The following is a 27,485-nucleotide window of genomic DNA, read 5'->3' on the forward strand; positions in this document are numbered from 1 at the left end:
TTTTACCTGGCATATGGGCATGCAGATAGGGGACACCCAGGAACAACATTTGGGAGGGCATTGTGTGTTTGTGTTATTTCTTTTAGTATTTGACTGTCAAGGGCTCAGGATTTGGGAGAAGAACCAACAAGAGGAGGTGGTGGGCTTTCCTTGTTTGGAGGTTTTTAAGCAGAGGCTAGGCGGCCATCTGACAGCAAGGCTGATTCTCTGAACCCGGGCAGATCATGAGAGGGAGGGCAGGAAGGGTCGCATCAGTGCTTAGTTCTTGTGGCCCTTTCTTACATTCCCCGGGAAATGCTAATCACTATCTTGGGATCAGGAAGCAATTTTCTCCAGGCCAGTTTGGCTAGGGATCCTGGAGGTTTTTTGCAGTCTTCTGGGAATGGAGCAGGTGTGTGTGTGTGGGGGGGGGGGAGTAGTTGTGAATTTCCTGCAGTGTGCAGGGGGTCAGACTAGATGACCCTGGAGGTATCTTTCAGTGTTGTGATTCTAAGAACATTCACATGGCCACTGCTTGTTGTACATTAATTGAACTGAGCCAGTGGGAAATTTACCATCCTGGGGGGGCGGGACCCCATCAGCGACATCATTATGTCACCAGCAATGAGTTGAGGTCCTGATCATTTGGGACCTCTTTTCAGCCATTTTCAGCCCCATTTTGCCATTTTGGGTCCAGTTGGGTCTAAAAAAGCCAGGACAGGTGATGTCAGGGGGTGTGGCATATGCAAATCAGTTATGCCAATGACACACTTCCGGTGATGTCAAGGGGCATGGCATATGCTAATGAGTTACGCTAATGAGTTCCTCCAGCTCTTTTTCTACGAAATGACCCCTGAACACGTGTATTTAAAAAACCAAGTGTACACTGTACACAGATGGAATGTGCATTTCACTGTGAACAAGCCTTGTGTCTAAATAGTTCGAGTGCAGTACTGTGGATCTGTTTGAGATTGTCCCCAAACGACTAAACATTTTATGGATGTTTACTTTATTAACATCCATGTGATTTTTGCAGTAAAGATCAAAAGGAAAGGGTTTTTTTTTCAAAATTACTTCATTTTACTAGGATGTTTAAGACGAAGGTGAAAAGTGGGGGCGATCTATCACCATCATCAAAATGGTTGCTGCTCGTGGAAGTGCTTACTCATCTATGAATAATGAACAGATAATCACTTAGTAGTCAGGGACTCATATTACTGCAAAACCCTTCCATATTTGGTGTCTCTTGGGAGACATAGGGACACTGATACCAAAGAATAAATAGTAGCTCTTTGCTGGAAACTGCCTTTGAAGCATGTGCGGCAAGGTGCATTTGAAAAAAATGTAGGTTTTTTTACAGCACACCATTCAGGTTGCTTGTTCAAGTGGTCCGTTAACTGTTTCTCCTTCATTTTCAGGATTTCGCCATCCTATCCTGGATTAAGAATATAAGAGCTGAGCCAGTTCAGAGGGAGGGTTTATCTAGTCCACCATCTTGTTGCCAAGACAGCCCATCATCCAGATGCCTCCAGGAAATCTCCAAGGAGGGCATGAAGGCGGCAGGCCTCTCAAACGGTCTTTCCCCAGCATCCGGCACTCAGAGGTAATACTGCCTTTATTTAGTTGTCCTGGTTACTAGCGGTTGAGGAACAGCTCCGTGTTTTAGAAGGCGAGTCATGGATCCATTTCCTTATTGATAATAGTGCAGAGGGCTTTTTTTCTGGGAGAAGAGGTGGTGGGACTCAGTGGTGGAACTCAAGACCGCACAGTGACATCACTTTGGGTCAGCTGGAACGGGAGGGGGGGAGTTTTTTAAAGTTTAAATTGCCCTTGGCAAAAATGGTCACATGGCTTGTGGCCCTGCCCCCTAATCTCCAGACAGAGAGGAGTTTAGATTGCCCTCCACGCCGTGGCAATCTAAACTCCCCTCTGTCTGGAGATCAGGGGGCAGGGCCATCGGCCATGTGACCATTTTTAAGAGGTGCCGGGACTCCATTCCACCGCGTTCCCGCTGAAAAAAAGCCCTGATCGTGCAGAAAAAAAGGATGGCTGGGCATGGGGAAGCTAACCCTGTCCCCCACCTTAGTTACCTCCCTTACTGTAGCAGCTTGACTCCTGAATGGGTTTTGAACTGGAAATAAACCTTACCAGCTGAAAAGCAGCCAGGAGAGGCCAGTTTCAGAGGGAAATGCATGACAGAAGAAAGGTTTGGCACCTCTTTTCCTGTATGCCATTTCCTTGATTTAATTGGTTCACTCTCTTCATAAACGTTTGGCATAACCCATGTTTTAACAAGTAATGAAGCAAACAGCCCTCTGTTCTAGTCACAAATTGGACTGCAAATTGCCAGTAGCATCTTTGCGGTTTTGGGAAATGATTGGCACTTGAACACTCAAAATTGTTCTAAACTGATCACAAATGTTTAGGGCATGCACACTCTTGCGGAATATTGCATAGCTTTCTCTGTCCTCCTCATCCCTCGAAAAAATCAAAAGAAGTACTGCATGGCATTGGCAGAGGGAGTGCTGTATGACTTTTTGCTCTAGTATTTCAGTTTTGCTCATTATGTCTGTGGCTCCCAAAGCCAAACACGTTCCTGTTGAGGGTTCTAAACCGGATTGTGAATACCTCACATGATCTCCCAATGCTGTCTGGGAACTGTAGTTCCATCCAGTACATTCTTAGTCCCAACATATGACACATGTTGCCGACTGATTACTGCTGTCGACCACACAGGTACCAAAGCATCATGTACATTTGAAATAGCTTTTTAAAAAAGATGCCTGACCTGCCCATGGTGACCCTGGGCCTGCATAACCACAGGAAGTCAGAGAATGGTGAGCATACTGTAACATCATCTCTCTGCCCAGCTGCTGGGCTGAATGCTGCCACTGTATAAACACAAAACCACTTCAAACCGTGCTTCTTTTATTCTGTGAAGTTATAATTGCAATCACACTAGGTGCTTGATGTGAGAAAGTGGACACTCATACTTTGCATAAGTCTCTATTGCTTCAGCAGATTGTCTGTGACCGACAACTACCATCTATCCACAGCATAGCCTGCAGATGACTGACTAGCTCTGCTTTGCAATTGCAAACATGACAGGTTTGTTGCTGTCTGTAGAGACAGAAATTGTGGTCTGTCTCATGGACAGCTGAAATCAGATGACTATCAATTGGTAATTTATCACAGTGTGGACATGTAACCACTAGGTAACCCAGCCCTCTGCCACATCCTGTCAGTGATGGGAAAGGGAGGGGTTGCAACACATCTGTACTTGATAAGAAAGCTTGGAAAGCAAGATTGTGGTCAAATTCTCCTCACCAGCCGACACTACCATGAGATGGTTACCAAATAGTTATATACATAGCTGTGTCAAATTGAAAAGAAGCCCCCCCATAGCTTTTATTTAGCTCTGAGCCCAGCCTGGGTTCAGCTTGTCAGAGCTCTGAAGCCATGTTTGTACTTGGATGGGAGGCCACCAAGAAGGAGGTGGGAGACCACCAAGAAGGTTGCTGTGTAAAAAGAGGCAATGGCAAACCACCTCTGCTCATCTCTTGCCTTAAAAACCCTTTGATGGGTTGCCATAAGTTGGTTGCAACTTGAGGGCAATTATTATAATGATGGAGATTGCCATCAAGTCATAGTTGACTTATGGGGACCCCTGGTGGGCTTTTCATGGCAAGACACTAACAGAGGTAATTTGCCATTGCCTGCCTCTGCAGCCCTGGTCTTCATTGGAGGTCTCCCAGTCAATCACTAACCAAGGCTGACCCTACTTAGCTTCTGAGATCTGATGAGATCAGCTCACCAGGGCTATCCAGGTCAGGGCAATTATGATGATGAATAGTTATTATAGTTGTGAGAACGGAGGGTCAGTTGCTAATTCTAGGGCTAGCAATGTTGTCCCCTTCTATCTGTCTAGAAGAAACCAATCAGAATGCAGCCTTTGAAGGATGAAAAATTCTTTTCTTTTTTTGAAGGGTTAGTCAGTTGGGTAGCCCGGGCTAGCCTTGATCTCATTGGATCACAGAAGCTAAGCAGGGTCGGCCTCAGTTAGTAACTGGATGGGAAACCACTAAGGAAGTCCAGGGTCACTACGCAGAGGCAATGGCAAACTACCTGTTAATCTTTTGCCTTGAAAACCCTAGCTAAGGTTGCCGTAAGTCGGCTACGACTTTACGGCACTTTCCACCAGAGATGGCATTCTAGAAGTATGTTTTTGATTTGGGGAGGGTGTCTGATGCTACTTTATAAGCACTCTGCCTGTGATGCCTGCCTGCTCCTCCCTGCTTCATTTGCATACATATAACCAAACAGCTATTACAGAAGGCTGTGGTACTTTTCTGCTCATAAGGGAATTGGACTTGGTGAAACCACAACATGCATGTCTATTACTATCTAGCCAGATAGGGTTGCCAACTCTTGCTTAGGAAATTCCTGGAGATTTTGGCAGAGAAGCCTGGAACGGGGAGGGACCCTAGTGGGGGTATGTTGCCATAGAGTCCAATGCAGGCAACTTCTCCAGGGGAACTGATCTCTGTAGATCAATGTAATTCTGGGAGGTCTCCAGGCCCCACATGGAGGTTGGGAACCCTACAGCTAGGTGACAAAGCACCAGAGGGAGGAGCTTGTTCCTGAACTGGCAGAGGCAGCATTAACATCAGGATTTTACTTAATATTATGCAATATGAAAGGCAGGGTATACATGAAGTAAATAATATGAGCATTTTGAAGGACACATGAGGGTTGCTACATTCAAGATTCTGCCTGTCAGATTCCCATTCTTCAGAAATTTAGCTGTAAGAGAACAATTTTTTACAGCTGTTTACAAAGAATAAGCCCATGGAGGAAAAAAAACTGTTGCAGAGGCACTCACACGCCTGTCGCGTGAAAACAGCTGCTCTGTCCAGTTTGTCCTTGAGTCCAACAAGAAGCATAAATATTTCCAAGTGGCTGCTGATAGACCACAGACGCTGCTACCCTTGTATTTGAGAGAGCAGAGGGGTCACAGGGCAGAACCTCAGAGGGTTCCTTAAAAGTGCCAGCAAAACATGGTACTCAGGGCTTTTTTTCTGGGAAAAGAGGTGGTGGAACTCAGGGGGTTGCCCTTGGAGAAAATGGTCACATGGCCGGTGGCCCCGCCCTCTGATCTCCAGACAGAGGGGAGTTTAGATTGCCCTCCGTGCCGCTCAAGAGGTCTTCAAGAGGTTCCGGAACTCCGTTCCACCGCGTTCCAGCTGAAAAAAAGCCCTGATGGTACTAATTCTGCACAAAGTGTTTACACTGTTAGATGATTCCCAAGTGCCTCGTATTCAAAATATTTTTTGATAGCGTTACAGTGACTTTTAAATATACTTAACATTTATGTAACGAATTCCATTGACTAAGACCCAAACCAGACATGACATCATCCTTGTGGCCCCAGTGGGGATGCTACCACCTTTTTAAGGTGATTTAAAAATGCTGTGAAGGCAATGCTCCCCCCCCTCATGCCTTTTCAAGCGCTGAAACCTCTAATCCATGGAGGAAGGGGAGACGAGCTCCCTCACCTGTAACGCTGTGTCCTCGCAGTGTTTTTAGATCACCTTAAAATGTGGTAACATCCCCGGGGCGGCCATGAGAACACTGTCTCGTTTGGCCCTTAGAACAGTCTTATTACACTGTTTTTGTTCAACTGTGCAATAAGCAGACAGGAGGTTGAGGAAACAGTGGCTGTTGTGAGCCATCTAGTGAGTTGATTGGAACCAGATAATCCCTGGTTTACCACACAGAAATTTGTCACCACCCTGTGCTACTTTACCTCAGGCCAGAGTCTTTCTTTACCTCGAGACTCTTGAAAGTCGTTCCTTTAGGAACATCATTTCTCTAGACATGGTTCCTTGCAGAAATAGAGCCCTCCCCATTCAAATGTAACCTTTGCATTTAAACAGGGCAAGGTTCAGACATCTAGGGCTTGTGGTGTATTGGGCATTGGGCACCGATCCGTTTGGGGGGAAACAGGGCCCTCGGGCTCAGTTTCCCTATTATGGGGATCCCCATAAGAGGTCTGGGGAGTGAGGAACGGCCGGTGCATGCCCAGTCGGGGGCTGTCAGTCCACCTCACTCCCAGGTGGCAGGGGATGGTTCACAGAGGGGTGCACACCCATGTGTCATCCCACTGACTGTCATCTCATGGTTCCCCCCCTCAGCACGGGTCTGAGGGGGCGTGTGGGTCATCGGCTTGGCAGACAGATCAGCCGATGCTCGGATCTGTGCCCTATGCGCACCTTTGCTCCCTGAGCTGTAATCTCAATTAAGTTGTGGCCTCTTTACCTCCAGCACTGTGTCTGTGTGTTTTGTCGCCGTGCCTCCTCTCCACTCTCCTCCCCCACTCAGCACTCGCCTGCAACATCATTTCTCTAGACATGGTTCCCTGCAGAAATAGAGCCCTCCCCATTCAAATGTAACCTTTGCGTTTAAACAGGGCAAGGCTCAGACATCTAGGGCACCTTTGTCTCCCTTGCTTCAACTCTCACCCAGGAAAGCAGGGACCTCAGCTAAATGTTTAAGTGTTGCTCTCTACTCACACCCTTGCTAGTACAAAACAAACATCAACAACAACAACTGATTTATATACCGCCCTTCAGGACAACTTAATGCCCACTCAGAGCGGTTTACAATATTTAATTGAAACCAAAAATATGGGAGAGGACCACATGGTATGATGTTCCCAATATTAAGTCCAAGCTACACAGTGTCAAAGAGATGACCCTACAAGCCAGGGTCTTACAGTTCCTAGAGGGATGCTGTTAATTAGCAGTGTCCTTGGCATAACATCAGGAAGCACAGAAGAATCAATCCTGGTGGCTTGTAGAAGAAGAAACTGTGTGGTGGGTTTGTTGACATTCTGAGGGCCTTTCCTCTTGCCCAGTGAGTGAATTAAACAGAGGTGCCAGCCAAGAAAGAGGGGCTCACACTAGATGAGTAGTGTGAGCTAATCTGAGAGATTAGTGCTCAGATTAGTAGTGATATCAGCCAGTAATATTGATTTGACAATCAATCAAGATTCCAGCTCAGACAAAAGTCCAGCAGATCTTGTTGCTTTCTCTCTCCCCCTTCCTGGAAAGACAGCCTCTTGTTTTGGGTTAGAATAGGTCAAGAGGATTTGCCCTGGCTAGTTACAGCAAAGAAAAACCCCTTTCCACTTAAGTTCTTCCATTGCAAGCATTTTACTCCTCCCACTGCTTGAGGTCAGGTTGGCAGAGCCATCATGTGCCAGTACAGCAGTATGAAGGCCTTAACATTTTAATGTTTCTTGATTTGCCCCTGATCCTGTCAGACCAGAGACATGTGGGGATTTCTGCATTCAGAGCTCTGAGAAATTTTTGAAATTTTATTCTCAGGGGCTCATATTAGATCAGGAGTGTGGGGCAATCAGGATTTAACCTCTCTCCCCAACCTATTTCCCTATTATTTCCTCAAAATCCTTAGGACTTTTAGGGCCATATGATGCCAAAAGACGTAGGGAAAAACGACATGGGGGACCCCTCCCCTTTTGCAATCCCAGAAGCAAGAAGGAGGGTCCATTTTAAATCAGGACGAGAGCCTGTCAGTTCCTGTAAGGAAACTAAAGCCTTATAAAATGTCATTTCAATTGGGTGTCCTGTGAGACAAATATGCAGTCCGACCTGAGGCATGCTTCCTGGCTTTGAGACAATTTGAAAATTATGGACACTGGAAAATGGCAAATGTTTGTGAGAAGTTTAGCAAGCATTTCCATTCAGTGTGGATTTCCAAAACAATATCAAGCCCATCAGGTAGGGCAATCTAGCCTCCTTCCTGATTTAATCATCAAGATATGCTCCTCTCCTGATAAGATTAATATTGCCTCAGACCATCCTCTGTCGAGGTAATGTTTGAGCCCTTAGATGGAGCACAAGATCCCCTCTCCCCGAGGTGGGAATTAGAGAATAAATAGCCCAGTTTCAAATCAGGCTTTAGGTTATGGTCTTCCTCCATACCTCTTCTCCACCTCCCAGACAATGCAAACCCTCCTCCATGGCAGGCAAAGTATGCCCTACCTGTGTCTTCCTTCCACAGCCCGCACTTTGCACTCCTGCCACATACTCTTGTGCTGCTTTACTATCTCCCACTTATGAACCCGATCTTTCCTGGTTGTCCTTGCTGGATCTTCCTCCCCTCCCTGAATGCTTCCCATTATCCACCCCATAGCCCTGCTCTAGCTCTTGACCAATTCCTCACTCTCTGAGCCAAGCTACAAGTGCCGCTTTACACAGGTTGGACACTTGTCAGCTTACCTCACGTTTTTTTTTTTTTTTTTTTTGAAAAATTTTTTATTGGGTTAGAACATTTTTATTTTTACATTACAATCAATTTTCCCCTAATTTTTCGTTTCTAACCCCCTCCCTTTCCCCCCCTTTTGTTGACTTCCAACAGCTTTCCCACCCTCTGTCCCTTTTCCCTTACTTCTATTAAATTCCTCTGTCTAAAACAGATATACATTTTCCATTATATTAAGCAGTGCATCATTAACTCCTTTAATTATTATACACCCAAACTATACGTCTTTAGATAAACAATTTATCCCATTTTCCAGTTTTGAATAATTCTATATAAACCTATAAAAATATATAAACCATAAAAATTTCCCACATTTAAATCAAACAATTTGATTTATTCTCTATATATTACTCATTTCAACTTTTTATGGTAATTCTATATAACTCCTCAGATACTCAACCAATTTAACTCTTCTATACATTCAGTTTGGTGCATATAAATCTTGTCAAAGAAAGAAAATATTATTAGTTAGTCAATCCTCTTGTTTAAACCTTATCATTAATTATTCTCTATCAGTTAACCTATACATATCTATATATATCTCAATCAATTAATCTAACTGCTTATAATTTCACATTTCTCTTCCTCCCCCAGTAAAGTCACCCCTCTCTTTTATACTTTTATTATACTTCAGTAGTTCTCAAACTGCCACAGTTTTCCTCCCACCTCCCATTTCTTCTCCAGATATTGTTTCAGCTTCTCCCAGTCTGTGTTAAACTGCCCTGAGTCCAGATCTCTCAGTTTTCTTGTCATCTTGTCCATTTCAGCCATATACAGCAATTTGTAGATCCAATCTTCAATAGTTGGTACTTCTTGTACTTTCCATTTCTGCGCATACAAAAGTCTAGCTGCTGCAGTCATATAAAAAATCAACGTCCTATGATGGGCTGGAATTCCCTCCATTCCCAAGTTTAGCAGCAGGAGTTCTGGGTTCTTATTTATTTGAAACTGTAAAATTTCACTCATTTCTCTTATTATTTCCCCCCAGAACTGCCTAGCTACCTCACACGACCACCACATATGATAGAGGGAGCCCTCATGTTTCTTACATTTCCAGCATTTATTAGAAGTATTCAAATTCCCTAGCGCAATCTTCTTTGGTGTCATGTACCAACGATAGATCATTTTGAAAATGTTCTCTTTAATATTGATACACGTCGTTGTCTTCATTGTAGTTTTCCACAAGTATTCCCATGCCTCCATTGTTATTTCTTTATTGAAATTTATAGCCCATTTCACCATCTGTGTTTTAACTATCTCATCCTCAGTATACCATTTCAGCAATACTTGGTATACCTTGGATATTCTTTTCTTGTCTTCTTTAAGAAGGGTCTGCTCTAGTTCCGAGTTCTCTGTTCGTATGCCCCCTTTTGCAAAGTCTGAGTTGTATAAGTCTCTAATCTGTCTATACTGAAACCAATCATAGTTAGGTGATAGTTCCTCTTGCGTCTTTATTCTAAGTTTAGATGCTTCAATCTTAGTTATTTCTTTGTACGTTAAACATTGTTGTTCATTATCCACAGCTCTCGGATCTATCACCTCATATGGAACCACCCACAAGGGGGTTCCTTCTTGTAGGTAAGTTCTATACTTCTTCCAGATTGTAAATAGACTTCTCCTTACAAAGTGATGCAGGAACATCGAGTTGACCTTTACTTTGTCATGCCATAGGTATGCGTGCCATCCAAAAATTTTTTTATATCCCTCTAGGGCTAATAGTTTCTTATTCTTTAATGTCATCCACTCTTTTAACCAAACTAGGCAGATTGCATCATGGTAAAGTCTCAGATTGGGCAGTTGCATTCCGCCTCTCTCCTTTGCATCTTGTAAAACTTTTACTTTCACTCGAGGCTTCTTGCCTGCCCAAACAAAATCTGATATTTTCCTCTGCCATTTTTCAAATTGTTTAGAGTCTCTGATGATTGGTATTGTCTGTAACAAAAACATTACTCTTGGTAACACATTCATCTTAACTGCTGCAATCCTGCCCAACCATGACAGGTTCAATCTATTCCATTTAATCAAATCTCTCTCTATCTGAGTCCATAATTTTTCATAATTATTCTTGAACAAATCTATATTTTTTGCAGTCAGCTCAACTCCCAAGTATTTCACCTTACTAGTTACTTCACAATCCGTTGTTTCCATTAACAATTGTTGTTTCTGCTTAGTCATGTTTTTGCATAATATCTTTGACTTCTTTTTGTTAATGAAGAAACCTGCCAAATCTCCAAACTCCTTGATCTTGTCTATCACTTTTGGCATGTTCTCCAGTGGGTCTTCTACAATTAACATTATGTCGTCTGCAAATGCTCTGACCTTATATGAATAGTCCTTTATTTTTATTCCTCGTATTTCCTCATCTTGTCGAATTTGTATCATCAGAATCTCCAATACTAAAATGAACAACAATGGAGATAACGGGCAACCTTGTCTTGTTCCTTTACTAATCGTCAATTTTTTGGTCAATTCATCATTCACTACAATTGCTGCAGTCTGGTCTCTATAGATTTCCTTGATTGCTCTGACGAATCTTTCTCCCAATTGTAGCTTTTCCATAGTGGCAAACATAAAGTCCCAGTTTAAATTGTCAAACGCTTTTTCAGCGTCTACAAAGAAGAAACCAACCTCTTTGTCACAACGCTTGTCGTAGTATTCAATAGCATTGATCACTGTCCTTAAGTTGTCTCTTATTTGTCTGTCTGGCAAAAAGCCTGCTTGTTCCTCCTCTATAACTTCCGAGAGCCACCCCTTCAATCTCTCCGCCAATATCTTCGCAAAAATTTTATAGTCATTATTAAGTAGTGATATAGGCCTATAATTTTTCACGCTAGTCAGATCTTGGCCCTCTTTTGGGATCAATGATATATTCGCTTCGCTCCAAGTGTCTGGAATTCTTTGATCCCTAAAAACTCCGTTCATCACCTCTTTTAGGAATGGTGCCAGTTCATTGGCCATTGTCTTATAAAATTTAGCCGTAAGTCCATCTGGCCCTGGCGCCTTTCCTAGATTTGCGGATTGTATTGCCATATTTATTTCCTCATCAGTTACTTCACTGTTCAGCTTATTTCTCCAAGCTTCCGAGATCTCTGGAAGTTTGGTTTTCTCCAAATATGATGCTATTGATTCTTTGTTTACTTCTTTTTTATTATACAGCTTAGCGTAAAATTTATAAAAGGCTCTGCTAATGGTAGTCTGCTCCAAATACGTTTTGTTTTCTTCACAAATTTTATTTATTATTTTCTTTTCCCTTTTCTTCTTTAATTGCCATGCCAAATATTTCCCAGGTTTATTAGCACCCTCAAAAGCTTTTTGATTCAGTCTTTTAAGGTTCCACTCCAATTCTTTGTTACTCATTGCCGTTAACTGTTCTTGAAGAATTTTGATTTCCTGATGTATTTTCTTTTTCCCTGGTCTCTTTTTTAACTGTACTTCTTTGGCCTTTATTTTCTCTTCAATCTCTTGTCTTTTCTCCTCTTTCTTTTTCCTTGCTCTACCATTTAAATCCATTAGTATGCCCCTTACAACCGCCTTGTACGCGTCCCAAACTTTACTGGTTGGTACTTCTTTATTCACGTTGTATTGTATAAAAAACTTAGTCTCTCTTCTCAGTGTTTCCATATTCTCACTTTCCTGTAACAGGTCCTCATTTATTCTCCTGGCTTTCCTTTTTCTCCTTTTTCCAAATTTCCACATAATTGGGTTGTGATCTGAGCCTACCATCGGCATTATTTCTACCTCCTTAGTCCATAGCGCTAAGTCCTTTGAGGCCCAGATCATATCAATTCTTGATAATGTAAGATGCCTTGCAGAATAAAAAGTAAACTGTTTGGTTTTAGGATATTCTCTCCTCCATACATCTTCGAGAGTCTCTTGTTGAATCAACTCAAAAAAAGGCTTTGGCAATAGTCCTCTTTTCTTTTGTGCTTTTGTAGTCTTTTTGTCTGATTCCAAATCTGTCACTCCATTGAAATCTCCAGCAAGAATTATCTGGTCATATACAAGATCGTCTAGATGCTTCCTTAAGTCCTCAAAGAAGCTTTCCTTTGCACCGTTAGGTGCATAAAGTCCGACTACCAACACTCTCTTTAAGTTCCAATTACATTCCACTGCTACAAATCTAGCTTCCACATCTCTCATAACAAATTTTGGCTGCAGCTCCTCTTTTATATACAACACCACTCCTCTTTTTTTCTTGTTGGAAGCCGCTACAAATTCTTTGCCCAATTTTCCAGATTTTAAATATTTTACATCCTGTTTTCTAATGTGGGTCTCCTGCAAACAAACAATATCACATTTTTGTTTTAGTAGCCAATGAAAAATATTTTTTCTCTTATTCGGTGAGTTTAGTCCATTTACATTCCAAGATAATACTTTACACTCCATATTCATGGTTTTGTTGGTAAGTCTTTTTCATTGTCCTTAATAAATCTCTCCATCTCCCGCTCAGATCTGATGCGTTTTTTTGCCCCTCCAAACTCAAAGGACACTCCTTCCGGTAACTCCCATCTGTATCTGATATTCATGTCCTTCAAAGTCTGAATTAGCACTCTATATTTTTTCCTGTCCAATAACACTGTTCTGGGCAGTTCCTTCATTATAATAATCGTCTTGCCATCAATCTCCAATGGATCTTGAAATTGTTTGGTCACAATCCTCTCTTTCATATTTCTAGTTGTAAACTGCACAATCACATCTCTTGGTAGTTTCCTCTGGGTTGCAATTCTCGAGTTCACACGATACGCCACATCTAGGATAGCCACAATTTCCTCCTCCTCCTTCCCCAGGTAATCAGCCAACACCTCAGTCATCTGTTCTTGCGCTGACTTCCCTTCCACTTCTGGCAGACCGCGAAAACGAAGCTGCTTCTCCATGTGTTTAGTTTCTGCAACTGACATCCTCCCCTTCACCAGCCTCATCTCTGTTTGTTGCGTGTCTATTAAATTCTCCATCGCGTCTTCTACTGTTTTAACTCTCTGCTGCGTTCCTTGTAATTCACTGCTAATCGTTTCCACACCTTTTTTCACTTCTGACAGCTCCGACTTTACTGTCTGTGTAACTTCCTTAACCTCTTTAATAAGCTCCAATTTCGTGTCCTTAAGTTCTTTCATCATGTCTATAAGTTTTTTGTCCAAGTTTTCTATTGCCGATTGCCACTCTTTTTTCGACATCGTGGGGCTTGCTTTAGCTCGCTCCCACGAATCTGCTCTCTTCCTCAGCTCCGTGGCGTATAATTAAACGTTTTCCTTTTTTTTTTAAATGTCCCAATCTTTACCAAAATTAATTTTTTATATCCAAAATGTCGGGCGTCTTTTCTCTATGGTTTCTCTATGTTATTATAATCCAAGATGGCCTACTTCCTCTTCCGCTGAAGCCACGACCCTTCCACTTTCAAAGATGGCGATTCCCCACTTCCTGTCCTTTGGCAAGGGCCGCTTCCCTCCAGCCACTCTATTGTTGTTACGCACTTCCTGTCTCCCGTCTTCCCACAGCAGGTCTCGCGATGGTGTCTTTTTCCCACAGCTCCAAAACCACAGGTATTCAAAACAATAGTCCGATTTTTGTAATAACTTCTTTAAACTTAGTCTCTTTTAAAATACAACTCCTGCCGAGTCTTCACCTCCTTTTCGCTAGTCTGTTGCAGTTTAAAAGTCTACTTTCTTTCCTCTCTGTTTTTGTCAATCTGTCCCGTTTCAAGAGATAGCGATCTTTACCTTCTCTCCAGCTTTCTCGGGTTGTAATCGCTGTTTCGATCTTAAATTCTCCTCTCGACTTCCCTCCCCGATCGAAGCTTGGGTATGTAGGTCTTATGCCAGCCGAATTGGCCCCAGAATTGCCGCAGAGATTATAGCCGACCCGTCGCAAGGTGGGACCTCAAGGATCGGGGGGGAGACTCCTTGTATAGAGCCCCCCCTCGTCCGAGATCTAACTCACCCTAGGGTCTTGAGCGTTCTTTGCCTGCTCCCCGCCTGAGAGCAGTCGGCCGCGGGTTATTTTCACCCCTCCGGCCGGTTAAAACGGCAATCCGGTCAGCTCCACAAATGGAGCTGCGTTAGACCTCCATGAATCCCAAACCGGAAGTCAGCTTACCTCACGTTTTGATGGGAAATGTAGGCGTCCTGGTTTTACAGCTTGGCTCTCCATTACAGCTGCAAAACCAGGATGCCTACATTTCCCATCAAAACTTGAGGGAAGCTGACAAGTGTCCAACCTGTGTCAGGCGTCACTTGTAGCTTGGCTCTCTGTTTACCCAGCTCCTCCTTGCTGGTGACCCCAGTTCATACCCCTGACTTAAGCACCAAGCACCTTCTTCCCAGCGTCTTTCAGATATCCTTTTGGATCTGGCCCACAACTTCCCCAGCCATAAAGGGGGTCCCATCTGGAACTAGCCAAAAGTTGAACGGTTTGGTATAATTTGGGTAGTTTGGACAGTAGTGTTATTTGCAGTTGTTTTTACCACTTCATTAACTACCAATTGATCACCGACTTTCTCTCTCTCCCCCTGCCTATTTCTATCGACTTTTTAGTCAAAAAAAGTGAAATCCAAATAGGAGGAATCTTTCTCCTGATGAGGCAAATGGCAGCTTCCCAGCTGTTTCAGACTGAGGGAATGGTGTGGAGAAGGTGGCTTAAGCACCATCTCCCTCTCTACAGACCCAACCCAAATCAGACTTCCTCCCAACTACGAATTAAAGTTCGAAAAGGGCTGGGACTCAAAACACAGAACTTCCAGTATCTATCTAGTTTGACTGTAAAGGTGAAAGGTGTAGGCCAAGAGTGTCCAATCTGTATTGTCGAAGGCTTTCACGGCCGGAGAACGATGGTTGTTGTGGGTTTTCCGGGCTGTATTGCCGTGGTCTTGGCATTGTAGTTCCTGACGTTTCGCCAGCAGCTGTGGCTGGCATCTTCAGAGGTGTAGCACCAAAAGACAGATCTCTCTCAGTGACACTGAGAGATCTCTGTCTTTTGGTGCTACACCTCTGAAGATGCCAGCCACAGCTGCTGGCGAAACGTCAGGAACTACAATGCCAAGACCACGGCAATACAGCCCGGAAAACCCACAACAACCATCAGTGTCCAATCTTTTTGAGCCTGAGGACACCTTTGGAATTTTGAAAGGGGTGGTGAGCGCCAATCCAAAATGGTTGCCCCAGGAGGAAGAGCCAAATGGAATACCTCCCTTGTCACACCTCCTGGGAAGAAGGAAATTCTGGATGGAGAATGGAACCACACACTGATTAAAGAAAACCCAGGTGCCTACTAGTCCTCCTGATCCTCCGATGGAAAGCCCTTTTGTTTGAATAAAGACAGCTGATAACAAGCCCTCAGAATGGCCCCATTTTCTGAAAATCTCAGTGGGCACCAAGAGAATATTGGTGGGAACCCTGATGTAGGTCTTACCCTTAACAGCACCGTTTCCCAGCTTTCCTTTAGTGCCATTTTCTACCACTAGATGGCGATGCCCTATCTCGCGCTCTCTCTTTTTCTGTGCTCAGCTTGTAAAAGACTGTCCCTGTAACTTCCCGCCCTCTGGGAAAGAAGGTTGTGTGAAACATGACAGAATATAATTCAGTCTGTTCAAGAATACTAGCAGCTGTATATATAGCCCTACTCTTGCAACCCCAACAAAAGCATATTTGTATATGTGAAGGTATACGTATGTACACGCACGCACATATACACATACATACGCTTTTGTTGGGGGTTGTAAAAATAGGGCTAGATTTGTCTTTCAGTAGCAGAAACACAAGAAATTAAGGCCCATCAACCCACATTTTCTTTCTTCTTTGCAGCAGTCAAGAAGCAGGTGGCTGTTCTTGAACAGGCTGTGTGATTCAGATTCAAAAGTAGCAGAGTGTGTGGTCATTATTAGTTCTAGCACTGAGAACTTTTCAACATAAAAAAAGTTTATTTCATGTGAGGATTAATCTTGATTTGAGGAAAATGTTGAGGTGAATAGAGGTAGGAGTATTTAGTCATGAATCTGATGCATCTCTTTTGACAAACAAAGAGAGGCATATCTAAAGTGGTCCTAAATTGCTAACTTGCTGTAGTGTGTAGCACAGTGATTAAGTGATTTGGCTGAGAATCAGCACTCTGCTGTTTTGAATCCCACTACTGCCGTGAGCTCAGGAGGTGGAACTGGTTACAGGGCCGGATCTAGGGTTGCCGGCGTGCAGGGCAACCCACGTCCGGCCCCTTAAGTGTGCACGCTCCAGCGCAGTGTGATGACGTCACTCGTGACATCCTCACGCAGGGCAGAGCGTGCCACCAGCACGGCAAGCCAGGTGCCCCAGCGTGCCACTGAGTTAGTGGAGGCAGCGCAGGGGGCTGGGAAGCCGCCCGAGCCATTCACCTGCTCTGCAGGACAGGGGGCGGCCGGCTGCCACCTGTCCTGCGGGGCAGGCAAATCGTGCGCATGACCTCCCAGTCCCCTGCACTGCCTTTTGCCTGCCCTGTAGGACAGGGGGCGACCGGCTTGCCACACACCCCCTGTCCTGCAGGGCAGGTGAATGGCATGGGCAGCCTCCCAGCCCCCACACTGCCTTTTGCCTGACCAGCAGGACAGTGGGCGGGCGGCTTGCTGCACGCCTCCTGTCCTGCAGGGCAGGTGAATGGCGCAGGCAGCCTCCCAGCCCCCTGCTCTCCTGGTGTCTGGCAGCTGCGCCCGGCGCCCCCTCCTTGGTGGTGCCAAGAGCAGACTACCCCTCTTGCCCCCCCTCGATCCGTCTCTGCTTGGGTAAGCCACTCCTCTCAGCCCCAGCTCCCCAGCTGTATTGTGAGGATAATAATAACACGAACTTGTTCACCACTCTGAATGGCGCACTAATTTGTCTAGAAGAGCGGTATATAAGTGCAGTTGTTGTTGTTGTTGTAGTTATGAAGTGCTTCCTTTGGGATACCTTTTCCAGTTTTGTGCCAGATAAACTGAAGCTGGCTATTTCATTTTCCTAGAAAATAGGCTGTAATCCAAGTAGATGAATATAGTATTCATTCCACGGGATGGCTGACACTGTTTGAAGAAAGAAGACCAAGGAAACATGGATTATGTACTTCTATTAAAAGAATAATACTTTATGAAACTCAAGTATTTGCTTTATGAAACTCAAGTATTTTTATGTTTTGTTTATTTTTGCTAACACCCAAAGGCCTCGAGCAGTGGAAGTACTTCAAAGAACTGCTAACCAGTGTTTACCAACCTGCTTTCAGAATAATGGCAGCTACTTGGAAATTGATGACTGCTCTTTCTTGTATTTTTTAGGCCCCAGCTTTGGAACTCTATCCCACGAGGTGCGTGTTTGACTCATTCTCTCATGGTATTCCAGGGGCAGGTAAAGACGATTTTGTTTTGGCCTGTTTTCGGAAATGAGCTCTGCAATGCGTTTGTAGGTTTGTTTCAGTTTAGAGATTCAGTTCTAGTATATGTTTTAAAGATTTTTTTATCTTATTAGTATGTTGCTTTACCAAGTCACAAGCATTTTAGAAATGTTCCAAGTAAGTATAGCCACATGTTGCTCACTGACACATGGAATAAAACGCCATGTGTTGTTCTGCACAGCTGATTCAGGAAAGAGTGATTTTCAGTGGAGAGATGGTAGAGGGAAAGGGTACGTGTTCTTAATCCTTTTGCCATTTCTAACTTCTTCCCTGCAGCACCAGATAAGCTGCTCCTCTCACAGGGTTCCAGATGTTTGCTTGCAAAAATACACCATCCTCATATAAGGGAATCACACAACACATGAGCTTGATAGTGCTGGAAGGATCTGTCATGAGTCTGACCAGGGCTTTTTTTCTGGGAAAAGAGGGGGCGGAACTCAGTGGGTTGCCCTGGGAGAAAATGGTCACATGGCTGGTGGCCCCGCCCCCTGATCTCCAGACAGAGGGGAGTTTAGATTGCCCTCTGCGCCACATGGCGCAGAGGGCAATCTAAACTCCCCTCTGTCTGGAGATCAGGGGGCGGGGCCACCAGCCATGTGACCATTTTCAAGAGGTTCCGGAACGCTGTTCCACCACGTTCCAGCTGAAAAAAAGCCCTGAGTCTGACTGATGGAACAAGTTCTTAGAGCTCATCTAAAAGTCCCATGCATCTGATTCAGCTAGTGAAAAACAACGCTACCATTTAACCATTAGACAGAAACTTAATCTGGAGTATAACTATTTATTATGTATTTATGTAAAACATATTTTAGCTGCATTTCCACCTTAGAGCAACTCATGGCAGCTTATAATATAAAACGGAAACAAACATCAAAATACATCAAAAAACACAGTTAAAAACGTTGATATATTTAAAAAGTTGCTGAACAGAAGCCATACTAAATAAAAGTCTTCAGCTGCCTCCTGAAGATTGGAGTGAGGGGCCAAAGCATACTTAACTGGGGAGATTGTTCCATACTCATGGGGCTGCCATCGAAAAGGCATCTCTTCTGTACCCATCAACTGAGCTTCTTTGGTTGATGGGCTGGTCAGACGGGCTTCTCCCTGTGATCTTAACTCCCAGGCAGGAATGTAGGGGAGAAGACAGTCCTTCAAATCCTACAGTTCTACATATTCATAGTGCAATCCTAAAGTTCACCTGTAAGCATAGGTTAGCAACTAGTGCTGGCACAATGTAGACATATGCTGGTGCAACTGTACCAGTGTAGGAGTCAAAATAAGCAGTGCTGGTGGTTTGCAGGGGAAGAAGCAGAAGTCCCATAGTTCACGTCGCATTCCTGGTGCAACATTTCACTGGCAAAACACTGGTGTAAGATCCAAACCACGTGATACGCTCTGACATGAGCCAACCTGACGTTTCCCTGACCTAATTACCATTCCTTGCAACCAGATGGAGAACTTATTTTCCAGGCGCCACAGAGCCTGGTTCAGATTAGAACTATAGAGCAGGTGGGGGGGCTTCAGCCTATCCTAGTTTTCCTTACCTGAAATGGCCAGGGGGGGCGTTATTTTCACTGTTGAGGGAGTGAATGTGCAATTCAAAGTTACGTTTTTGTAGGAGGGGATTTGAATTCTATGCTTCAGTAACTTCAAGGCTGGATTACTGTAATGTGCTGTGTATAGGGCTGCCCTTGAAGACAAGGTAGAAACTTCAGCTGGTGCAAAATACAGCAGCCTATTTATTGTTACCAGGGGTCAGCCAACTGAACCATATCACCATTATACTAAGGTCCCTTACCTGGCTGTTTGTTTCTGGGTCCACTTCAAAAGACTGGTGCTCACATTCGAAGTCCTTACTTCGGAGTAAGTAAGGACAGTCTCTCTCTGCTTTCTTCCTTGCATCAGTTTCACTCTTGACTGCAGGGTGTCCTGCCTGTGCCCATTTCGCAGGGCTTGGGCCTTCTTAGTTGTTGACATGTATTTGTGGAACAGCCACCTGGAAATGGTCAGACGAGCTTCTACCCTCCTGGCTTTTTGGCGAGGCTGTAAAAGGGAACTATTTCATAAAGCTTTGGCAAAATAATGTGTTTCCTGGCTGTTTAATAGAGTGTTCCTATTTCGTTGGTTTTATTTCATTGTTGTTTTGATGTATTTGATCTTTATTGTCTGTCATTATTGGCTTTTACTTGCCCTGAGTCCTGATGTGTCAGGAGAGATATGGGCTTGTAGCTCTTTTAAATAAAATAGCTAGTGTGGTGAGTGCCATGCCAAACAACTTGTGGTAGCCTTTGCATGGCAATGACTGCGTAACATTGGCCTTGCTCAGAGCTTCCTAACATTTTTCAAGGCATACTTATGGTCGGCAGTGTTGATTTATGCTCCCCCTTGCTTTTGCGGTTCAGGTGGGTGTTGTCTATGAAAACTGGAAACTCCAGTTGAACTATGATGTGAAACAAGTCCCATCATTTATCCTATCTTTCATTTCCACTCACACTTTCTTCCATTTTGTTGCTCAGGGAAAAGCAGTATGAAATAGCAGAACTGGTATGACTCACAGACTTACACATGAAGGCTCTCGGTGCCTTTGGAATAAGTTGACAAGATTCATTTACTGTAACTCTGCAAGCCCCAAATGTTTAATTTGTCCTAGAGGCCTTGCAAGGTGCACGGATCCCTGATGCCGTGATTCAGGAAACTGGAAAATTGCATCGGCGGGTTAGTGATGAATGATAATCCACGAATACACCGATCCATGCAGGCACGTGTGTGAATCCCCATGTGTCCCTTCTTCTTCTCGTTCTTCTTTTCATTTGAGTCATTTGAGCTTCTGCTTTTGATGCCTCCGGACCCTATGCAAAGTATTAGGAGACAAGGTTCAGAAATGGGAAGCTATGCCCAGCTATGCTCCCATCTGTAACATTAAGAGGGTAATACTAGGTATACATTACATGGCTGTTATAATGATTACCGGGGGGAAAGTGTGTCGGACCCCTCGAAATTCTAATTATTAACATGAATTTAAGAATGACAGCTGATAAACTGAACAAAAAAAAAGGCACTTGTTTCACAACAAGATTGTCGCTGTCCCTCTGGAAACTGGGCTATCATGTAAGGCAGAGAACAGCTGCCAGATGGCAGCGTTTCATCCTTATCATCATTGACCTCATTTGTAGTTATATCACCGGTTTCCCTATATGTATCCCATTAAGAACTGACTTCATAAAATCCAATTCCTTACATTGAGATAAGATCTTCTATGCCTAGTCTTTGAAAAAAAATCCAAGCGGCTTTATAAATTGTATTCTGCCATTGATCAGGATTCATTTACTGCTGCTCAGGGCTTTTTTTCTGGGAAAAGAGGTGGTGGAACTCAGTGGGTTGCTAGCACAGGGGGCAACTCCTGGCGGGAGGTGGTGCCCCTGGTACCACATGCACGCACACAAAGTGTGTGCATGCTCCCAGGATTGCACAATGATGTCACTTTGGGTCAGCTGGAACAATGAGGGAGTTTTTTAAAGTTTAAATCGCCGTCTGAGAAAATGGTCACATGGCTGGTGGCCCCGCCCCCTGATGTCCAGACAAAAGGGAATTTAAACTCCCCTCTGTCTGGAGATCAGGGGCAGGGCCATCAGCCATGTGACCATTTTCAAGAGGTGCTGGAACTCCATTCCACCGTGTTCCAGCTGAAAAAAAGCCCTGCTGCTGCTAAAGTTGTTTTTTTATTGTGATTTTGTATTGCATACAATTGAATTGGTTTTAATTTTTTCAGTATTGTAGGTTGCCATTTTTAGCCAATAACACCTAAGTGCCGCCTCCCCCGAAGGAACTAATAAGAATCAGTCAATCATTCTTTATTACAGTCAGCGACCAAAGAGGAATGAGATAAAAAGCGACCAGAATTTAGCATATATAAAATACAGCAAGAGTGTAACAAATCTAGACGTGGATACATAACTTCGTAACAAACACTAACTTGCAAAATTTAAAAAAGTCCATCAGGACCAATCAAAAACTAAAAATATACTAGCGCTGTACTAACTAAAAGGCCAATATATGCCAACTAACATCTAACAATTTAAATCAGGACTTACTACAAGTGTAGGTAAGGGTTTGCACAAACCCAGGCAAAGTATGGCTAAGTTGACGTGTTAGATATTACAATCAATTCTTCTAATAAGCAGAAAACAAGGTGCACCATACAAAGAATGGCTGCAAGAGAAACAATACTGCTACACATTTGGCTGTTACGCTTACTGCAAATGAACTTATCATGCACCTGAGAGTAGGCAAAAGTAATGGTTTTAATCATTGAAAGTAGAGATATGAAGGCCCAGGAAGGGGGGGGGGAATAGAAAAATTTGGGCAGGGGCTTTTTCTTTTTTTTTTAGGTCTTTAAAAAAATTCAAAAGAAAAACTTGGGAATGTTTGGAGAAACACTGGAGGGGAGAAACTCCTATGAAATACTTTCTATTTTAGCATGAGTAAAATGGTTTTTAATACAAGGTTTTTCACACTTAAAATGTATTGCATGAAAAAGTCCAGAAGACATTCTCATTTTTTCCCCCAGTGGAAACGGGGTGTACTGATATAAATCTCCTATGAATTATTTTCTTTTTGAGCGAGAAAAACCTGCCTTATCAAGCATTTTACTCATTCCAAAAATGTATAGCATGAATGATCTGAGGACTTTCTCTATTTTTCCAGGATAGAAATTGGGAAAGTTGGGGAGGGTGGGAAACACTCATACTATAGACAGATACAAAATTTTCAACAACTTTTTAAATTAAATGTAAATAAAAATATTTTTTGCAACAATCAATATACTATGTGTTTAATGACAATATATTATAATTAAAGAGTTCGGAATGTTCAAGGTTATAAAGTTTAGCTTAACATCCAAACATGCTGGCAGTCCTGCCTACTGTGATACTATGAGAGAGTATGTCCAAATATGATTAGTTTTCTGCCTTCAGCTTTTTATTCTTCCTACCTCTCAGATAGCAAACGTTAAAGATACATGTGCTATGGTTGTATAAGGTATAGCAGTTGGCAACTCTTGAGTATTGGGTATACTTGCTGTGCTTGTTTATAGAAGATATTTGTACATTTAAATTCCTTAAATGTGACCAGGGCTTTTTTCAGGGGGAACACGGGGCAACGGAGTTCCGGAACCTCTTGAAAATAGTCACATGGCTGGTGGCCCCACCCCCTGATCTCCAGACAGAGGGGAGTTTAGATTGACACGGCGTGGACGGCAATCTAAACTCCCCTCTGTCTGGAGATCAGGGGGCAGGGCCATCAGCCATGTGACCATTTTCTCTGAGGGCAACCCACTGAGTTCCACCACCTCTTTTCCCAGAAAAAAAGCCCTGAATGTGACAAACAGTACAATTTAATATGCTAACTACGAATAATACATTTTATGTTGTTCATGTGGTAAAATGAGGGCTAGGAAAGTATTGCATATATTTAAATTTCCCCCAAATTTTTATCTCTCCAGTTTTTTGACTGTCACACTTGACCACAGTTTGGGGGTAAGGACAGGAAAGCAATTGCAACAGCTCTTAACCAGAACTGCAGCTGCTGGGCAAAAAGAGTTGAAACTGCACCCACTAATCACAGCCATATCACTGCCTGCTAGGCAGATGTCAGGCTATTATTTCTGGGTGTTTTGTTAGTGTTAATGTAGCCACAGCGTGTATAAGTATTTCTTGGCACATGTTCCCTTTCGTATCTGAAAGAGGCATTTCTCATATTTCAGCATAGAGTAGAGGCTTGCTGTTTCAAAGACCACTCATTACATGTAAATTTGCATTCGCTTTATCCCTTGTGTAACTCACATGGCACAGAGCACTTTCTTATCAGAAGATCTACATTAACTAATCCAGTTCAATGTCATTTCTCTCTGCAGACAGCACACTTCTCAGAACAAATATAGTTATGTTTTAACTCATACTCTTCACCCTGATCCAGTATTTAGACATCACCTTCTTGATGTCAGATGACTCATGTCCTCATTATATTTTGATGTCTTTTTATATAATTGAAGTGTTTAACAATTGTCATGGAGAGCTTTTTTAGAAAACAGAATGACCCGTGCTTGTGTAGTATATATATAATGGGTTATGAATCTCCAGTTTTACAAAGATTTTCTCCAGCTTCAAAAGGAAGCTTACCAAAATAGCCCCCACAAAATACCATTGTCACCCCAAACTGGCATTTTTTCTAGTCTTATTTTTATATGAGAGAATTCACCAGCTATGAGAGAACTACCACACTGGGGCCGAGTTTGTCCAGTGTGAACACAGCCATCTGTCTACTGCCCATCAAATGCATATCAAAAATCAGTCCTGAAAGCCCCCATTGTGAGCCATCCAAACTGTGATGCATAAAAATACCCTTATATTTACATGCTTCTTTTCAAATAAATATCCACGTTTAGAAACCTTGTCACAGCACTTTGGGAAGCCCAACTGATCTGCAAATGTGCTTCCACATCATATGACCCACCAAGCTAAACATAACCCATCAGCACCAGACAACCCACCAGGGGTGCCATAAAACTATTTTTTGCTGCCTATCTGGAATTATTAAAATGGGTAGGTGAAGTTGAGCATCTGACCGCCTACAGGAAGGAGATCCTGAACACTTCCATCAGCCTGTTTTACCCCTTGAGGGAATTGCTTTTGGTCTTGTTGTAGTGCTCTCCCCCCACCCCAAAAAACTTGAGGACAAATGGTTCTGTGATGGAAAGTTCATCCGTCCCTAATCTTCAAATGGCCCCCATGTTCCTTTACAGGAATTTGACAACAGACTCAGTTCTGACTCTTAACAGCTAGAAATACTGCAGTTTGGCAATACATTCGTTGGAGGGGGAGTATAATTTCCCAGGGGCTCACTGTGGGCACTGTAAGGGGAGCAGCAGGGGTATCACAAACACCAGAGAACTAGGGAGTGGCTTTAACATTATTTCCCTCCAGTGTCCTTCTTAGCCATTCCATGCCAAGGAAGGAACCAGGTGCTATGTCCATATCCAGGCTCCTGGAGTTATAGTTCTTGCCCTGTTAAAACTTTTGTAAACCACTTTGAAGATCAAAAGGTGAGGTATAAATCTTTAACGAAACAAACCATCAAATGAGATAACCTTGAGTGAGCCTGCTGAAGGAAAACAAGAGACCGCAGAACAAAAGAACAAGAATATTCTGATGTTATTTGTGGGGGCAAGGGCAATTTAAAGAATAGAAACAGAGGGAACAACCTGATATTAATATGATATTGAACAACATATTTCACTTTCTCATTGAAATATCTCAGGAGCTTAGCTTTGACTGTGCCATGCCCAATGGAAGCAGAAAAATAGGTCACATTATTTTTTAGAGCAGAAATATTTGTTTCTTGGTGATCAGAGCAAAACCTGATTCCAGTCTAAATTCATTGCAGTTTAGACACCATTCTGGCAAATTCTGGTAAATTCAGCGCTTTGCTTGGCCTTAGAAGGTTGTAACTCTGCTTACGATGGCACTGTCATGCAAACGAATGGTACTTGCAAGTGCTAAACTTTGAACAGATTGTACTCTTTGCCTCCACGACAGTTCTGAACTTTGGAGGGGAAATGCCCTAGACAATGCATGGATATTTAAATTGACAGCATTGCATTACTGCTGCATGGTTCCAAATAAACTTGCAGTGCAACTTAATAATGTATTTTACTTGGAAAGAAGTCCCGCTGAGTTCTGTGCAGAGGTGTATACAAGACAAGACTCTCCGATAAGGTGTTAGCATCTCTTACAAAGTGCTCCTGTAAGAAATCAGTTGTACACAGGAAGCTTTCAGGTAAAGACCAGGTTCACACATGCAGAATGTGTGCTAAAGGGGAAGAATCATGGGCACTATTTCAGGTTACATGTGGATTCCCCCTTTGGCAGTTTCTTTACATAAAGAACATGTAAAGACTGCTGAACATACATGTATACTTTGGAGAAGGAAAAAAAACTGATGTAAAGCAAGATTCAAATTTTGTCCAATGAAACAGTTGTAGAAAATAGAGAGGAAAACTAATTTCCTTATTTTGTCTATTTCTCTGGAAATTCAGCAAACTACTAGGGTCAAAATCACACTCGCACAGAGCCTCTTTTGACAGAAGTTAGCATTTACACGTTGTCTTCATCATTTATTTAATTTTTATTAACTCCTTTTAAAAATATTTTAAAAGATACATACAATATAACATAATTAGAAAAATAGTTAAAACAAATCTAATGAAAGTAAAATGAGTAAATTATAGTCAATAGCAGTACAAAAATATTTAAAACTACTTACAACAACAGTTACGTAAAATAACGAGTTGAATCCAGCCAGCTATTAAATAGTTAAATTTATAATAATAAATGATAAACGCAGCAGAAAACAATATTATTTATTTATTTCTTATTTATAGTCCACATTTCTCACTGAGACTCAAGGCGGATTATGCAATGTAAATAAATATGACCAACTGCTGGAACATTCAATAAACAATACAATAGGCAACGGATTGCAGAAATGTGAAAACAAGCAAAATTCCAAATACAGAGAGGACACATTTTTGAAACAAAACATTTTGTCGTGACATATTAAATGACATGGAAACTACTCAGTAGGAGCATATTTACATCAACAGACAGTAGCTGTAGTCTACAGTCCTTGTCCTTTTACCAAAGGATCTTGCTGAGCAATCATTCTAATGTATTAAAAATTCTAAAAATTATATCAATTTACTTAAATAATTGTTGGATCCAGCCAGCTTTTTTGGGTCAGTCTTGCACAATTCTCCTCCTTATTACATCCCCATTCACTTATGGCTTTTTTCCACGCAAATCCCATGTTCCTTAGCATAGCGGCTGTTGATGATCAAAGGGAGGCACCCTTCTCTCTTTTTCACCAGTGGTTCAATCAAACCCATTGTATTTAATAGCTTAAATGTTTTCTTGTTGGTATAGAATTGTGTGGTTAAATTAATCAGAGTCCCAATATGACAACCAATTATGTTTCAAGGTTATCTTGAAGCTGCTCTGCGTCCCAGTGTTAAGCACACTTACCCAGAAGTCTTATGCCGATTTAAATATTTGTTAGGAATGCAATGCTGGCCATAACATTATATATTTCACTGTTTTAAGTACTTTGTCAGTAGCTCCAATGTTGGATTTGGAACTGGAAGAACTATGTTCAATCCTTGGTTTAACCATAATGCTCATGGGTGGCCTAATAAACATTGCAGGGCTGTTATGATAAAATGGGATAGCCACATGTCCCTTATCCCAAATGGAGCCTCTTTTCTACCAATGTAATAAATTTGTCCACTGTCTCTGGGAAGGACCACACAAGCATATAGTGTGTTGAATAAGCTACACAGTCATTCACTCACGCATAGAAATGATCACAGAAACGTATAATGGCACAGTGGCTTATTTACATAATTAGCCCCTGATTCATTCACTCTATTGAATTAGTCATCTGTACTTGCTGGGCTTGATTCTGAGCTCTCAAGAGAAACTGGGAGTAATGCCAGACAAATCAATAGAGTTACAAATGTGCAAAGAGTCAGGAGTAAGCCCTTGTTTTCAAACACGGAGCTATGAAAAATAAATAACTGAAATATCATGGAGCTATTTTTGAAAATTAAGTGGGTTTTAAGTGGTGTGTAGGCCTCGTCTGACACACACAGCACATGGTGGATTTTGCTTCTTGCATGAGACTTGCTATATGATGAGAGATCAACAACCTCCTCTCCTGGAATTCTGAAT

At 42.6% G+C, this 27,485-nt stretch overlaps 1 protein-coding gene across 4 annotated transcripts in view; it reads left to right on the forward strand.

Annotated features, from left to right (window-relative positions):
- Positions 1-27,485, forward strand: part of EZH2 (enhancer of zeste 2 polycomb repressive complex 2 subunit) — a 97,682-nt gene that overhangs the window by 15,087 nt on the left and 55,110 nt on the right. For 3 of the 4 annotated variants that reach the window (XM_054991204.1, XM_054991205.1, XM_054991206.1), the window contains exons 2-3: positions 1,398-1,582; positions 17,588-17,657. In XM_054991204.1, the coding sequence (XP_054847179.1) occupies positions 1,502-1,582; positions 17,588-17,657 (151 nt within the window). In that variant the 5' untranslated portion in view covers positions 1,398-1,501. The remainder of the gene's footprint in view (positions 1-1,397; positions 1,583-17,587; positions 17,658-27,485) is intronic. The other variant, XM_054991207.1, reaches the window with a different exon arrangement.

This window comes from Eublepharis macularius, chromosome 11 (genome assembly GCF_028583425.1).
Source record: "Eublepharis macularius isolate TG4126 chromosome 11, MPM_Emac_v1.0, whole genome shotgun sequence".
Classification (NCBI taxonomy): Eukaryota; Metazoa; Chordata; class Lepidosauria; order Squamata; family Eublepharidae; genus Eublepharis; species Eublepharis macularius.